At 41.3% G+C, this 16,937-nt stretch overlaps 1 protein-coding gene across 21 annotated transcripts in view; it reads left to right on the top strand.

Moving 5' to 3' along the window:
• Nucleotides 1-16,937, top strand: part of DPP8 (dipeptidyl peptidase 8) — a 75,620-nt gene that overhangs the window by 38,154 nt on the left and 20,529 nt on the right. For all 21 annotated transcript variants that reach the window (XR_004666556.3, XM_063596729.1, XM_063596727.1 and 18 more), the window contains 6 exons: nt 518-695; nt 1,553-1,712; nt 6,300-6,379; nt 12,833-12,985; nt 13,243-13,378; nt 16,152-16,297. Coding sequence is in view for 20 of the 21 variants with exons in the window: in XM_063596729.1 (XP_063452799.1) it covers nt 518-695; nt 1,553-1,712; nt 6,300-6,379; nt 12,833-12,985; nt 13,243-13,378; nt 16,152-16,297 (853 nt within the window). In the remaining variant the exon portion in view is untranslated. The remainder of the gene's footprint in view (nt 1-517; nt 696-1,552; nt 1,713-6,299; nt 6,380-12,832; nt 12,986-13,242; nt 13,379-16,151; nt 16,298-16,937) is intronic.

The following is a 16,937-nucleotide window of genomic DNA, read 5'->3' as shown; positions in this document are numbered from 1 at the left end:
GTCTCACTGTGTTGCCAGGTTGGTCTCAAACTCCTGGGCTCAAATGATCCTCTTGTCTCGGCCTCCCAACGTGCTGAGATTACAGGTGTGAACCACTGCACTTGGCAGAACTTTTGTTTATATAGACAGGGTCTCTCTCTGTGTCACCCAGACTGTAGTGCAGTGGCATGATCGTAGCTTACTGTAAGCTCGAAATCCTGGCCTCAAGCAGCCCTCTCACCTTGACCTCCCAAAGTGCTGGGATTATAGGCATGAACCATCATGCCAGCCTACCGGGATAAAACACTTTCACAGGCCAACTATGGTTTTGGAAATTTCAAGAAAGCCACTTTTTATAAATTCTGTTCAAGCTTAAAGTGTATTTTTAATTAACTATTTGTAAGTGATAATTTAATATACACTAAAGCAGTTCTTTCATGGTGATTACAGATATAATTGATAGGTGCCAAAGGAGATAATAGGGGAATCTTTTTCTGATAGCTTGCTTTATTTCTGGTTCTTCTCTTTATTTAAATAGTGCTTGGTCCATCCTACTAGATCGCTCCCAGACTCGCCTGCAGATAGTGTTGATCTCACCTGAATTATTTATCCCAGTAGAAGATGATGTTATGGAAAGGCAGAGACTCATTGAGTCAGTGCCTGATTCTGTGACGCCACTAATTATCTATGAAGAAACAACAGACATCTGGATAAATGTATGCATTTTTTCCTGTACTTGTTTAAATATTTTCTCAGAATGCTAAAGCAAATGAAGTTATATAGCAAACTATCAAAATGCATTTTTTTTTAAGTTTAAAGGGACCATGTTATTTCTTTAGTATGAGCATTTCCAATTGGAGTGATGGTTCCAGAATGGAATGGTTTGTATTGATAGAAAGTAGATGCCATTGAAATGACATCTCCTTGGCTTCAGATTTGTTCCTGGAGATAATAGATATTAAATACACAGCCTCATCAGTGCTCCTGAGAGGACTTCATGAGTCTGGTCTAGAAAAGACTTTCTCTTTTATGTTGGTAAACTGTACCAAAATATACCAATTCTTAATTGAATTTTGAATTTTCCAATTTAGCAGACAAATTTAAATAAGATACAAAATAAATAAAGCCATCTCACTTCCTAGCTGAATATAAGCTTCATATGATTCACCTATGAACACTTGTTTTCCCCTGAACTATTAGAAAAATTCTTTTTGGAAAACAAAAATAAAAAAAAATTACCTCATCTTTCTGTAACAAGATTTATATTATTAAACAAACCTTGTGCCATGTTTCAAGGATTATAGAGATGTTGAGTAAGAAAAAACTTTTGGTCATATTTTTCTTTTTTACTCCATTTGAAAACATTTACTTCTCAGTGGAAAAAGTCTTTGACTAAAGTAAAATAAATCTGAAAGCCCCAAGCAAAATTTATTACTGTAAATATAGCATTCCTTTGGCATTGATGGTTATTTATATTTCAAAGTATATTTATCAAGTAATTTTTCCTGTAGCCTAATTGAATTATGTAGTATTTTCATAATATGTATAGTAAATTTAGCTATTCATTTTACAGATCCATGACATCTTTCATGTTTTTCCCCAAAGTCACGAAGAGGAAATTGAGTTTATTTTTGCCTCTGAATGCAAAACAGGTTTCCGTCATTTATACAAAATTACATCTATTTTAAAGGAAAGCAAATATAAACGATCCAGTGGTGGGCTGCCTGCTCCAAGTAAGAAATCCATTTTATTTTAAAAAAAGAAAAAATGTTGGAAGCAGAAGGTGGGAGGGACAGGGGAATGTATCTTTTGCATGCTTTATAAGCATCAATACTTGCTTCGTTAAACTTAATATGTAAGTTAAACTAAAACATAAATACATGTATGTGTAAAAAACACAGGACAAAGTTCTTAATGGATTGACACGTATTATAAAGTATTAATAGTGAGTAATCTCTTAAATAACAGGATTACTGATTTTTACTTTTTACTTTTGCCTTGACTGCAATTTTTAATTTGTTTAAAGTGAGCCCATTTAAAAAAAACTATTTTTGGCTGGGTGCAGTGGCTCACACCTATAATCCCAGCACTTTGGGAGGCCAAGGCAGGCGGATCACCTGAGGTCAGGAGTTTGAGACCAGCCTGGCCAACATGGTGAAACACCATCTCTACTAAAAATACAAAAATGATCCGGGCGTGGTGGTGTGCACCTGTAGTCTCAGCTTACTCGGGAAGCTGAGGCAGGAAAATCACTTGAACCCAGGAGGCGGAGGTTGCAGTGAGCCAAGATCACGCCACCACACTCCAGTCTGGCAACAGAGCAAAACTCCGTCTCAAAAGAAAAAAAGACAACACTATTTTTTTAAATGTTATGTAATTATTAGATATTTTTACACACTAGATGTTTTTTATACTATCTGCATCTACACTGGAGTTAATTTATAGTTATAGGTCTTTGGATTGATATAATTATGTTGCCCAAAGTAAAATTAAATGTTATATCAGCTGAAGTTAATTTTTCTTTAAAAAGTGGTTTTCCTTAAGTGGTGGTTTTCCTTCTGGAAAATATAATACGGAATGGATGCATAAGCCTAGGAAAAGTAAATGGGTACATAGAACACTTTTCCTGGGTTTTCCTAAAACCGAGTTACAGTTCTCAACTTTAATAATATAGTTTGTTTTAGAATAGGAAGCACTTTATGATAAGTTATGTTGTATGCTTAACTGCCATTTGTAACTTAACAGATTTGGCATGGTCCTTTTTAATAATTGTGGAAAAAGGCCGGGCATGGTGGCTCACGCCTGTAATCCCAGCACTTTGGGAGGCCAAGGCAGGCGGATCATAAGGTCATGAGATTGAGACCATCCTGGCTAACACAGTGAAACCCCCTCTCTACTAAAAATACAAAAAAAAATTAGCCGGGCGTGGTGGTGGGCGCCTGTAGTCCCAGCTACTCAGGAGTCTGAGGCAGGAGAGTGGCGTGAACCCGGGAGGCAGAGCTTGCAGTGAGCCGAGATCGCGCCACTGCACTCTAGTGTGGGCAACAGCAGGAGACTCTGTCTCCAAAAAAAAAAAAAAAAATTGTGGAAAAGTATACATAACAAGATTTAACATTGTGACCATTTTTTCCACTTTTAAGGGTATAGTTTAGTGACATTGAGTATGTTTTTATATATATATACATTTTTTAAATTAATTCATTTATTTTTTTGAGACGGAGTCTCGCTCTTGTCACCCAGGCTGGAATGCAGTGGTGCTATCTTGGCTCACTGCAACCTCCGCCTCCCGGGTTCAAGCAATTCTCCTATCTCAGCCTCCTGAGTAGCTGGAATTATAGGCATGTGCCACCATACCCAGCTAATTTTTGTATTTTGGCCGGGCTGGTCTCGAACTCCTGACCTCATGTGATTCACCAGCCTTGGCCTCCCAAAATGCTGGGATTACAAGCGTGAGCCATCTCACCCGGTTGATTATGTTCATGTTGTTGTGCAATCATCACCACCATCTGTCTCCAGAATTTTTTTCATCTTCCAAAACTGAAACTACCCATTAAATAGTCACTTTCTATTACCCCCTTCCCCCAATCTCTGGCAGCCACTTTGTCTCTGTGAATGTAACTACTCTAGATGTCTTATTTAGTGGAGTCATACAGTTTTTGTCCTTTTTTGACTGGCTTGTTTACGTAGCATAATGTCCTCAAGTTTCATCCATTTTGTAGTGCATGTCAGGATTCCTTTCCTTTTTAGGGCTGAGTAAGGTTTCGTTGTATGTATATACCACATTTTGTTTATCTGTTCATCTGTTGATGGGCACTGGGATTGGTTCCACCTTTTGGTTATTGTGAATAATGCTGCTGTGGACGTGGGTGTACAAGTATCTGTTCCTGTCCCTGCTTTCAATTCTTTTGGGTATGTACTCAAAAGTGGAATTTCTGGATCATATGGTAATTCTATTTTCAGTTTTTTGAGGGGCTACCATACTGTTTTCCATAGGAGCTACACCATTGGAACACCAACGGTAGCGGCTACTGCTACCCCATTTTACATTCCCACTAACAGTGCACAGGGTTTTAATTTGTCTACGTTCGGATGATAGTTGTTATATTCTGCTCTTTTAATAATAGCCCTCTTAGTCTTTCTTGCTCCAAGTCATCCTCCTTTACCTTCATATCTACTTCATTTCCTTCTCCCTCCTCTTTGCTTTCTTAAGAGCTGTAATGTAAAACAGTTAGTATTTGTTATCTATATGTTAACATATAATTTTATGTTTTAATAAAATTAAATTTTATTTTAATTTCTGTCTATGGTATTTAAAGTACTAAATTGATTTTTTAATTTTTTTGTGCTCTTCGAGTTTAAAATATTTTTTTAAACTTACGTGGAACCCTAGGAAAGACACTAATACAGTCTCACCACCTAGGCCTGTCATCAGCTGTCACTCCCCACAGCAATAGATATAAGCAGTGAGGAAAAGAGAAATGATTTTCACTTTTTAAGCTGTTCCTTAGGCCGCTGAGAGAGCCTCATCAAGACAGAAGCTCATAAAAACAAATGGGTGCTGGGTGAGGTGGCCCACGCCTGTAATCCCAACACTTTGGGAGGCTGAGGCAGGCAGATTGTTTGAGTCCAGGAGTTGAGACTAGCCTAGGCAACATGGCAAAACCCCATCTCTACAAAAAAGACAAAAAAAAAATTAACCAAGTGTGGTGGCATGAGCCTGTAGTCCCAGCTACTTGGGATGCTGAGGTGGGAGGATCACCTGAGTCTGGGGAGGTAAAGGCTGCAGTGAGCTGTGATGGTGCCGCTGCACTGTAGCCTGGGCGACAGAGCAGAACAGGAAAAAAACAAAAACAAAACAAATGGGGCATGTTGACATTTACTATGGTAAACACTTACCTGGGTTATTTTTTGGCAAATGAAGAACAATTGTATTAAACATTTTCTTTTGTGAGTTTTAAAGTAGTTTGTTGCATTTCTAGAAGAAATGCCTTGTTGAAATAGCTGATATGGCTACCTCAGAAGTGCCAGGGAGTCAAGCCAGTCCTAATTCAGTGCCTGGGGATGGATTGCACCGGGCTGGTTTTAATGCCTTTATGGCAGGTCATGGGATGGCCTATGTGGGAGTGAGACAGGGACCCCAGCCCTGCAGCTCTGGACCCTGGCTCCCTGAATGCCATAATAAGGTATATTTGAGTGGCAAAGCTATACCCCTCACAGTGGCCAAGAGCCAGTTCTCCTGTTCCTCCAAAGCCCACACTCAGAAGATAAAGCTGGCTCGGGGCAGCAGCTGACCCAACTTCCACCTACCACTGGGGTGGAATAGAGGTATTTGGGTCTCTCTAGCCTCTCTTTGTAAATGTCATACTCTCAACTAACTACTGAGTTTAGGGGAGGGGGAGTATCCTGGCAGAAATATCACTGCATTGCCCTGGACTTCCTCCTTTACCCCAGTGTCAGAGGTAGAAGGGTACAAGTAAGAAGGCTGACCAACACCTTTAACACTGACTTTATTTATTTTTAAATCTGAAAATGTCTTGGGAAAGTTTTACAAAAAGAAAAAGAGAAATCAACAGAAACAAGTTATGAAAAAAAAAAACAACGAAAAGAAATGCTTTGTCAATCCATTAGACTTCTTTGTCTAACCAAAGGTTCAAGAATGCAGGTGCTTTTGAGTTTTCCTCTGGCTTTGCCAAAAAATCTCTTTTGCTGTTTTTGCATTACCTAAATAGATCATTCCATTATTATTCCAGAGTATTGTAAAGACTCATAACTTGGATTTTTTTTAACTGTAGACTTTTTATTGAAGTGAAATTCATAAAACGTTAAGTTAACCATTTAAAAATAAACAATTCAGGCCCATGCCTGTAATCCCAGCACTTTGAGAGGCCAAGGCCAGGGGGCTTTAGGCCAGCAGTTCAAGACCAGCGTGGGCAATATAGTGAGACCTCATTGCTACCAAAATAATAATTTGCTGGGTTTAGTGGTGTCTAGTCCTAGCTACTCAGGAGGCTGAGGTGGGAGGAAAGCTTGAGCCTAAGTGGTCAAGGCTGCAGTGAGCTGTGATCATGCCGCTGCACTCCAGCCTCAGCAACAGAGCGAGACTGTCTACAAAAAAATGAAAAATAAAAATAAACAAACAATGCAGTGGCATTTAGTACATTCACAATGCTGTGCAACCATCATCTCTGTCTAGTTCCAAAACATTTTTATTACCCCAAACATAACTTTTTGGAAAAAAGAGCTTAGAGTACTGTTCTTAATTGTTTCATTTGCTTATAGTCTGGTATAATGTACTGAATTATAATTATATTTATCTTCAGGTGATTTCAAGTGTCCTATCAAAGAGGAGATAGCAATTACCAGTGGTGAATGGGAAGTTCTTGGCCGGCATGGATCTAATGTATGTTATTTTATTCTACTGATATGTTTGGTCAGTATTACTGTGTGAATGCAGTGCTAAAAATGAGTAATGTAATTTAATATGACCCCGGTATTTTTTTTTCCGAGACAGAGTCTTGCTCTGTCGCCTAGGGCTGGAGTGCAATGGGGTGATCTCGGCTCACTACAACTTCCACCTCCCGGGTTCAAGCAGTTCTCCTGCCTCTGCCTCCCAAGTAGCTGGGATTACAGGCATGTGCCACCACGCCCGGCTAATTTTTTTGTATCTTTAGTAGACACGGGGTTTCACCATGTTGGCCAGGCTGGTCTCAAACTCCTGACCTTGTGATCCGCCCTCCTCAGCCTCCCAAAGTGTTGGGATTACAGGCGTGAGCCACTGCGCCCAGCCGACCCCAGTATTTTTAAAATATTAAGTTACAGCCTAAAATTACTCAAGTTGTTGGAAATAAATAATCTTAGTTTAAATGATAAATCTCATTTATTTTATAGTCCTTTTATAGATGTGTTCTGATTACCAAAGGTTATTTTCTTTTCTTTTTTGTGAGACAATGTCTTGCTCTGTCACCCTGGCTGTAGTGCAGGACACAGTCATGGCTCACTGCAGTCTCAACCTCCCAGGCGCAGACGATCCTCCCACTTCAGCCTCTGGAGTAGCTGGGACTACAGGTGTACGCCACCACGACAAGCTAATTTTTAAATTTTTGGTAGAGACAGGGTCTCATATATATTGACTGGGCTGGTCTCAAACCTAAACACCTACTACACCTAAATATCTACTACTTGCCCCTACATTTATCAGTTTTCTTTCATGTCATGTTTACTTGTGATACGTTAGTCTGTCTGTCTTCTCTATTTTCCCTCTATTCTTCTTTTTTTTTTTTTTGGAGATGGAGTCTCACTCTGTCGCCCAGGTTGGAGTGCAGTGGCATGATCTTGGCTTACTGCAACTTCCACCTCCTGGGTTCAAGCAATTCTCCTGCTTCAGCCTCTCGAGTAGCTGGGATTACAGGCACACACCACTATGCCTGGCTAATTTTTGTATTTTTGGGAGAGAGGGTTTCGTCATGTTGGCCATGCTGGTCTTGAACTCCTAGGCTCGAAGGATCCTCCCACCTTGCCACCTCCCAGGTGTGAGCCACTGCGTCCTGCTCACCATTTGCTTTTCTTTTTTGAGACAGGGTCTGACTTTGTCGCCTAGGCTGGATTGCAGTGGCACAATCTTGGCTCACTACAACCTCTGCCTCCTGGGCTCAAGCCTTCCTCCCACCTCAGCCTCCCAAGTAGCTGAGACTACAGGCACACACCACCACACCCAGCTAATTTTTGTATTTTTTGTAGACGGGATTCTGCCATGTTGCCCAGGCTGGTCTCAAACTCCTGAGCTAAAGCAATCCACCCGTCTCGGCCTCCTGAAGTGCTGAGGTTACAGGTGTGAACCACCACGCCTGGCCAAGCCCACCATTTTAAAATGTATTATTGCTCCTTGATGAGAAAGGGGCATATTCATAGTTTTAGAGCCTAGCAAAAGTTGTAAGTTAGCATATGGTTTGAAAAGTAACTTAAAAATCTATTATAGACTACTTGTGTCTACATTATAAATTGCGTTTACTGGCTGGGCACAGTGGCTCACATCTGTAATCCAGCCCTTTGGGAGATGAAGGCTGGAGAATCGCTTGAGGCCAAGAGTTCAGTAACAGTTTGGGCAACATATAAGACCCTGTCTCTGCCAAAAATAAAAAATAAAAAAATTAGCTGGGCATGGTGATGCGCACCTGTAGTCCCAGCTAGTTGGAAGGCTGAGGCAGGAGAATCGCTTGAGTGCAGGAAGTCTAGGCTGCAAATGAATTATGATCACATCACTGCACTACAGCCTGGCTGAAACAGTGATACTCTGGCTAAAAAAAAACCAATAAATAAATAAATAAATAAATTGCATTTACTTCTTCTGAAGTAGTACTTGTCTTTCATTCATGTGTTTATCTTGCCCCACAAATTTAAACTTTAATCCACCACCTGCAAAGAGTGATGGGCATTTATACAGAGTTTAGATTGATAGGGAAAAGGAAGGAAGTCTACCCTCTGTTTTATTCTCAGTACCAATTCAGTGAATTCTTTAAAGAAAAAAAAATTGCGTTTTTGGAGTACCTTGCATTTGTTTCAGCTGTCACTTGGATGATCACATTCATGAGATCTCTAGGAACTCCATCCTGTATGTGTGTGACACATATAGTTGAGGTATGCTGCCAGGATTTAGTGAAGGCCTAACTAAATGTGGTTTCCTCAAATTGACAGGAAGATTTATTGAAGGATTATGTTTACTGGCTACTGTAAAAATCACTTGTAGTCTCTAAAGTGATTAAGGAGACATAATGAAGATCCAGATCCCAGGTTTGTTTTTGTTAGTAAAAACTTTAGAGTATCTGCTAGGAATGGTAGCTCAAACTTGTAGTCCCAACACTTTGGGAGGCCAGTGTCGAGGGATCACTTGTGCCCAGGAATTAGATACCAGCCTGGACAACATAGTGAGACTCCGTCTCTGCAAAAAAAAATTTTAAATTAGGCAGGTGTGGTGGGGCATACCTGTAATTGCAGCACTTTGGGAGGCCAAGACAAGAGGATTGCTTTAGCCCAGGAGTTTGAGGTCAGCCTGGGTAACATAGGGAGACTCCATCTCTACCAAAAAAAAAAAAAAAAAAAGATAGGCTGGTTATGGTGGTGCATGCCTATAGTCCCAGTAACTAAGGAGGCTGAGGTGGGAGGATCGCTTTAGCCCGGGAGGTTGAGGCTGCATTGAGCTGTGATCACAATGCTATACTATAGCCTGGGTGTCAGAATGATACCCGCCTCAAAACAACAGCAACAACAAAAACTTCAGGGTATCAAGACTGACCTTTAAAGTCTCATTTCCACTGAGATCCTCAAGTGGCCTTGTTATATATCCAGATAATTTTTTTCTGTTTTATTTTTGTTTCCAAATATTTTTTTCTGTTGAAGTACCTTGGATATTACTGTCACCTGAGAAAAAAATCTTATTGTGGAATTCTAGGTTCTGAAAACAGAAAACTACACTGATGTAAATTTCATGCTATGTGATGATTGAAGGATGAGTCATTACATAATGCTGAGGGAACCCCAATAATTGTAATTGCATACATCTGATCCTTATTTGAGCCACCTAAACATCTACTACTTGCCACTACGTTTATCAGTTTTCTTTCATGTCATGTTTACTTGTGATACGTTAGTCTGTCTTTCCCTCTTCTCTATTTTCCCTCTTTTTTTTTTTTTTTTTTTTTTGAGATAGAGTCTCACTCTGTCACCCAGGTTGGAGTACAGTGGCATGATCTCGGCTTACTGCAACTTCCGCCTCCTGGGTTCAAGCAGTTCTCCTGTTTCAGCCTCCCAAGTAGCTGGGATTACAGGCATACACCACCATGCCCAGCTAATTTTTGTATTTTTAGTAGAGACAGGGTTTTGCCATGTTGGCCAGGAGGGTCTTGAACCCGTGACCTCAGGTGATCCGCCCACTTTGGCCTCCCAGAGTGCTAGGATTTCAGGCGTGAGCCACCACACCTGGCCTTTTCCTCTATTCTTTTTTTTTTTTTTTTTGGAGACAAGTCTCATTCTTGTCCCCCAGGCTAGAATGCAATGGTGCGATGTTGGCTCACTGTAACCTCTGCCTCCCAGGTTCAAGCAATTCTCCTGCCTCAGCCCCCTGACTAGCTGGGATTACAGGCACCTGCCACCAAGCCTGGCTAATTTTTGTATTTTTAGTAGAGACGGGGTTTCACCATGTTGGCCAGGCTGGTCTAGAACTCCTGACCTCACGTGATCTGCCCACCTCAGCCTCCCAAAGTACTGGGATTACAGGCGTGAGCCACCATGCCCAGCCCTTTCCCTCTATTCTTGATTTGTTTTTTGACTTAAGTTACCTTTTTCCTTCTCTACTTTTACAAGTGACTGTTCCCACCCAAAGTTTTTTTCTTTTTTCTTTCTTTCTTTTTTTTTTTTTTTTTTTTGAGACAAGAGTCTCACTCTGTTGCACAGGCTGGAGTTCAGTAGTGCGATCTCAGCTCATTGCAAGCTCGGCCTCCTAGGTTCAAGTGATTCTTCTGCTTAAGTCTCTTGAGTCGCTGGTATTACAGGTGCCCATCACCATGCCCAGCTAATTTTTGTGTTTTTAACAGAGATGGGGTTTCACCGTGTTAGCCAGGCTGGTCTCAAACTCTTGACCTCAAGTGACCTGCCGCCTCCACCTCCCAAAGTTTTGGGATTACAGGCCTGGACCACTGCGCCCAGCTGCCTATGAGCTTTTTATTGTTAAGGGTGGTTCTCAAAGTGCTGGACCAACAGCAAAGTGTCAGCATCACCTGGGAACTTGTTAGAAGTGTACATTCTTGGCTGGGCGCAGTGGCTCATGCCTGTAATCCCAGCACTTTGGGAGGCCGAGGCAGGCTGATCACCCGAGGTCAGGAGTTCGAGACCAGCCTGGCCAACATGGTGAAACCCCGTCTCTACTCAAAATACAAAATTAGCCAGGCGTGGTGGTACATGCCTGTAATCCCAGCTACTCAGGAGGCTGAGGCAGGAGAATCGCTTGAACCTGGGAGACGGAGGTTGCAGTGAGCCGAGATCGCGCCACTGCACTCCAGCCTGGGCAACAAGAGCGAAACTCGGTCTCAAAAAGCAAAAAGAAATGCACATTCTTAGGCCCACCTCTGACATCCTGAATCAAACTCTGGTGGTGGGGCTTAGTAATCTGTTTAACAAGCCCCCCACACAATTATGATACTTCCTTGGATGTTAAGTAGTTACAGGAAAGAAGAAAACCATTGTAGATGGTGGTGAGGAATTGACTGGTTATTTTTTTAGTCTTGAAAGGCCTGACTCCCATCTGCTAGGTCAAAACGGAATGAGTCCTGATCTTTTGCAAAGATTAACACGTACTTGTAAAGTTTCATGAATATTTGTTTCCTGTCATTTGTATGCTTTCTGTATATGTCATATGGGCCTACTTAATCCCAACTGTGTTGATTTCTATTTATGCATGCTAAAAAAATGTTTAGTGATGAAGAGGCAGCTTCCTGGGGGGAAAAAAGGCATTTAAAAATAACTTGCTTTTAGAAATTTATATGTGTTTTCATTGCTGTGTAAAAAATTTGAATTTTTTTTTTTTTTGAGATAAGGGTCTTGCTCTGTTGCCCAGGCTGGAATGCATTGGCATGATCATGGCTCACTGCAGCTTCAAATTCTGGGCTCAAGTGATCCTTCTACTTCAGCCTTCCAAGTAGCTGGGACTACAGGGATGCATCACCATGCCCAGCTAATTTTTTCATTTTTTGTAGAAATGGGGTCTCCCTATTTTGCCCAGACTGGTCTCAAACTCCTAAGCTCAAACGATCCTCTCACTTCGGCCTCCCAAAACACTGGGATTACAGATGTGAGTCACCACATCTGGCCATTTTCTTAAACATTGTTTGAGTTGGCTGGTAGAAGATTTACAGGAACAATAAAAGAAAGCCATTTATTTGAAATCGTGCTGTAATTTGAGAAGAATATGAAGTGAATTCAGCTATTGAGTTTACTTGCGGTTTTTTTGAGTTCTGAATGAAGACTTAAAAGATCTTATCCATGTTTATTTGTAAACTATACCAGTATTGAAACTGATTTAGTTCCGTTATTCCACAACCCAATAGATAAAACACGTTTGCAAATTTGTACAAAAGACCAAAAAAGTACTGCCTAAGATAATGTAACACTAACTAATAAATATACAAGATAGTAAAATTAGACTTTCAAGTATGTATGAATGATTGCCCTAAGCTGCAATATAGCAGAGTATTTTTTTCCCCTGTAAAGAGTTGTTATTTTAAGGAAATAATTCTTGTATTTTAAGAAAAACACACATTCTGACCAGATGGGAAACTATACAGTGTGTAACTCAGGTGTCCTTTTTCCTTCAGGGCAGGACCTGTTCTTAGCTATAAGTCATAAACAGCCAGGCATGGTGGCTCATGTTTGTAATCCCAATACTTCGGGAGGCTGAGGCAGGAGGATTGCTTGAAGCTATGGGTTTAAGACCAGCTTGGGCAACATAGTGAGGCCTCATCTCCTTAAAAACATTTAGAAACTTAGCTGGGCATGGTGGTGTATGCTTGTAGCTACTCAGGAGGCTGGGGTGAGAGTATAGCTTCAGCCTTGGATTTTGAAGCTGCAGTGAGCCATGATCGCATCATTGCATTACAGCTTGGGTAGCAGAGGTGAGACCTCAACTCTTTAAAAAATAAATAAATAAGCAAAATTAACTCAGGTTTATTAATAGTGGCAGCAAAAAAAAAAAAAAAAAAAGAAGGCATAAGTCAAGGAGTGGCTCAAGTGATTGTAAATAAAATTGGGGGTTAGCTTTGCCAAGGTCATGTTAGCCCTGATTTTGTTATTGTTGTTATCTTGTCAGATCCAAGTTGATGAAGTCAGAAGGCTGGTATATTTTGAAGGCACCAAAGACTCCCCTTTAGAGCATCACCTGTACGTAGTCAGTTACGTAAATCCTGGAGAGGTGACAAGGCTGACTGACCGTGGCTATTCACATTCTTGCTGCATCAGTCAGGTATTAAGTTTGTTTAAAAAGGGTTTTGTGTCATATTAAAACTCTCTGCTTATGTAATACTCCTTTTGAATGATGTGAAATTGGCCTGCAAAAGCCTAATTCTCTAAGGAAAAGCTTTAAAAAGCTTAATTTCAACATTGTATATGTACATAAATAGTCTCTTGTAATACTCTTGCTATATCATTAGTGCAGATGTAACAGCAGATAACCTTTTCTACCTCCCTGATGAAAAATATAATTGTTTCTCCTTTGTCTAGCACTGTGACTTCTTTATAAGTAAGTATAGTAACCAGAAGAATCCACACTGTGTGTCCCTTTACAAGCTATCAAGTCCTGAAGATGACCCAACTTGCAAAACAAAGGAATTTTGGGCCACCATTTTGGATTCAGCAGGTATTCTTTTTTCCCCCTGATCCTGACGTTAAGTAGGATTAATATATTAGTACACTAAACGTGTGTCATATTTTCACATTTCCTGGACAAGTCTTTCCATCTCTCACCACTGCCTGTCCCTGAGCTGCTGAGCTCCTGATAGATCCCACTTCTCCTATTCTGTTAGCTACTGAATAAGATGGGTTACTTCTCACTCCAAGCAGCAGCAAGTCTGGAAGGCCTTTTTGAAAATAAGGTTAAGGCCAGGTGCAGTGGCTCACACCTGTAATCCCTACACTTTGGGAGACCGAGGCGGGTGGATCACTTGAGGTCAGGAGTTCGGGACCAGCCTGGCCAATTAGTAAAACCCCATCTCCACTAAAAATACAAAAATTAGCTGGGCGTGGTGCTGTGTGCCTGTTGTCCCAGCTACTCAGGAGGCTGAGGCATGAGAATCACTTGAAGCTGGGAGGCGGAGGTTGCAATGAACTAAGATCACACCACTGAACTGCAGCCTGCGTGAGAAAGCAAGACCTTGTCTCAACAAATAAAGAAAATAAGATTAAAATAGTCAAGGTGTCAGCTAGGAAACAATTTATTCACAAATTTTGATGATTTCTCAGGTAAACAAATGAACTTGAAGAGAATAGTATTCTGAACTAGTAAGACTCTTTGAGCAAGGAAGCTGCAACTTTGGAGAATAACCAGCTGATAGCTTTCTTAAACTTTTGAAGCACTTGTAATGGCTATTTTAATAAAAGAACACTTGCTCTCTCTGGAATGAGAGAAAAACTGAATTATTTGTTTAAAATATTTGATTTCTTAAACATAAATAATGGACTGGGCTGGGCGTGGTGGCTCACACGTGTAATCCCAGCACTTTGGGAGGCCGAGGTAGGTGGATGACAAGGTCAGGAGATCGAGACCATCCTGGCTAACACGGTGAAACCCTGTCTCTATTAAAAAATACAAAAAATTAGCCGGGTGTGGTGGTACACGCCTGTAGTCCCAGCTACTCAGGAGGCTGAGGCAGGAGAATCGCTTGAACCCAGGAGGCGGAGGTTGCAGTGAGCCGAGATTGTGCCACTACTCTCCAGCCTGGGCGACGGAGTCAAAAAAAAAAAAAAAAAAAAAAGAATGGACTGGTTTTATGTATCATCTAATTCACTTTAATCTCCAATCTTTTTTTCTAGTATTTTCACTAACTAGCTGTTTCTGCTAAGGGATTAAGAAATTAGGCCAGGCATAGTGGCTCATGCCTGTAATCCCAGCACTTTGGGAGGCTGAGGTGGTTGGATCATTTGAGATCAGGAGTTCAAGAGCAGCCTGGCCAACATGGTGAAACCCCATGTCTACTAAAAATACAAAAACTAGCCAGACGTGATGGTGGGCACCTGTACTCCCAGCTACTCAGGAGGCTGAGGCAGGAGAATCACTTGAACCTGGGAGACGGAGGTTGCAGTAAGCCAAGATCACACCACTGCACTCCAGCCTGGGCAACAGAGTGAAACTCTGTCTCAAAAAAAAAAAAAAGAAAAAACAAATTAGTACAGAACCAAAAAATATAAGTGTGTTTTAATGTCCACAAGCAGAATCAGAACTTGTAATATGGTGATGATCTCTGCTTAGACTGTAAATTATCTGCTGTACACAAACACTTAGGAGAGGTCTGTATAGCTTTGGTGAACCAAAAGCTAATGATGACTTTTTTCTGAGTTCTGGTTAGGCTTATTTTCTAATGATCAGAAGCAAATGTTTTTGGTCACCTACCCTGAAAAATTAAATTGACTAATAATTTACCTCACCCCCCCACCCAGCTTTATCTGTTTCTAACCAGATATATGGTTTAATCAACAATAAGTTATATTGAGCATAAAGTATCTGTATAGTTCTGCACATAGACATTTCCTAGGCTCCAAGGATTATTGATAACACTCTGTGTCTGCTTCTGAAATAATTTGATATGTTTGTTTTGTTGTTGTTTTTTATTTGGTGGGTTTTTGTTGTTGTCAAGACAGTGTCTTGTTCTTTCGCTCAGGCTGGAGTGCAGTGGCGCAGTCACAGGGCACAGCTCAATGTAGCCTCAACCTCCTGGGCTCAGTCAATCTTCCTGCCTCAGCCTCCTGAGTAGCTGGGACTACAGGAGCACACCTCCATGCCTGGGTAATTTTTGTATTTTTTTGTGGAGACAGGGTTTTGCCATGCCACCCAGGCTGGTCACAAACTCTTGGGCTCAAGCAATCCACCCACCTCAGCCTCCCAAAATGCTAGGATTGTAGATGTGAGCCACCGTGCCTGGCCTAGTTTTGTTTTTTTTTAATTATTTATTTATTTTTTTGAGATGGAGTCTCGCTCTGTCACCCAGGCTGGAGTGCAGTGGCGTGATCTCGGCTCACTGCAAGCTCCACCTCCCGGGTTCACACCCTTCTCCTGCCTCAGCCTCCCGAGTAGCTGGGGCTACAGGCGCCCGCCACCATGCCCAGCTAATTTTTTGTATTTTTAGTAGAGGCGGGGTTTCACCGTGTTAGCCAGGATGGTCTCAAACTCCTGACCTCGTGATCCACCTGCCTCGGCCTCCCAAAGTGCTGGGATTACAGGCATGAGCCACTGCGCCCGGCCTAGTTTTGTTTTTAAAGATGAATATACTCTTGCTTAAATTCTAGCTTATCATCTGAAAGAGGGGTGGTCAGTTTGTGTTGGCGGGGCTGACTTTTAATATCTTGTTTCTTGTTCCCAGATTGTAGCACTCCCATAAGAACTCTTTTGTAGACTCTGGTATGTTACCTATTCACAGGTCCTCTTCCTGACTATACTCCTCCAGAAATTTTCTCTTTCGAAAGTACTACTGGATTTACATTGTATGGGATGCTCTACAAGCCTCATGATCTACAGCCTGGAAAGAAATATCCTACTGTGCTGTTCATATATGGTGGTCCTCAGGTGGGCATATTTATATACATATATACATACATCCATATGCATATGTATTTTAGATCTTTTGTTTTTTAAATGTCTAGTCAGTTTAAGATTTTGAGCATTGTTGGGCATTTGCTTTTAATGACTCCGTCTTATATTCCAATTATTCAGTTTAGGGGGTCAGGAAACTGGTTTTTGTTGGAGGTTTAATTTGTAAATCACTGAGTCTTTTTTTTTTTTTTGAGATGGAGTTTTGCTCTTGTTGCCCAGGCTGAAGTACAATGGCGCAATGTCGGCTCACTGCAACCTCCGCCTCCCAGGTTCAAGTGATTCTTCTGCCTCAGCCTCCCAAGTAGCTGGGATTACAGGCATACATCACCATGCCCAGCTAATTTTAAAAATATTTTTAGTGGACATGGGATTTCACCATGTTGGTCAGGCTGGTCTCCAACTCCTGACCTCAAGTGACCCACCCGCCTCAGGCTCCCAAAGTGTTGGGATTACAGGCGTGAGCCACCGTGCCCTGCCACTAAGGCAGTTCCTTAATTTGCAGTGTGGACTATAGCTCTGTGAGGAGTGCGGTATTCATGTCAGTAGGTAAATATGTTGCTTTCTATGTAGAGAAACTTGTTTGGGAAATAAAATGAAATAATTAAATGTCTTG

The sequence above is a fragment of the Pan paniscus genome, chromosome 16, assembly GCF_029289425.2.
Source record: "Pan paniscus chromosome 16, NHGRI_mPanPan1-v2.0_pri, whole genome shotgun sequence".
In the NCBI taxonomy this organism is placed as follows: domain Eukaryota; kingdom Metazoa; phylum Chordata; class Mammalia; order Primates; family Hominidae; genus Pan; species Pan paniscus.
This window is presented reverse-complemented; position numbering and strand designations above follow the sequence as displayed.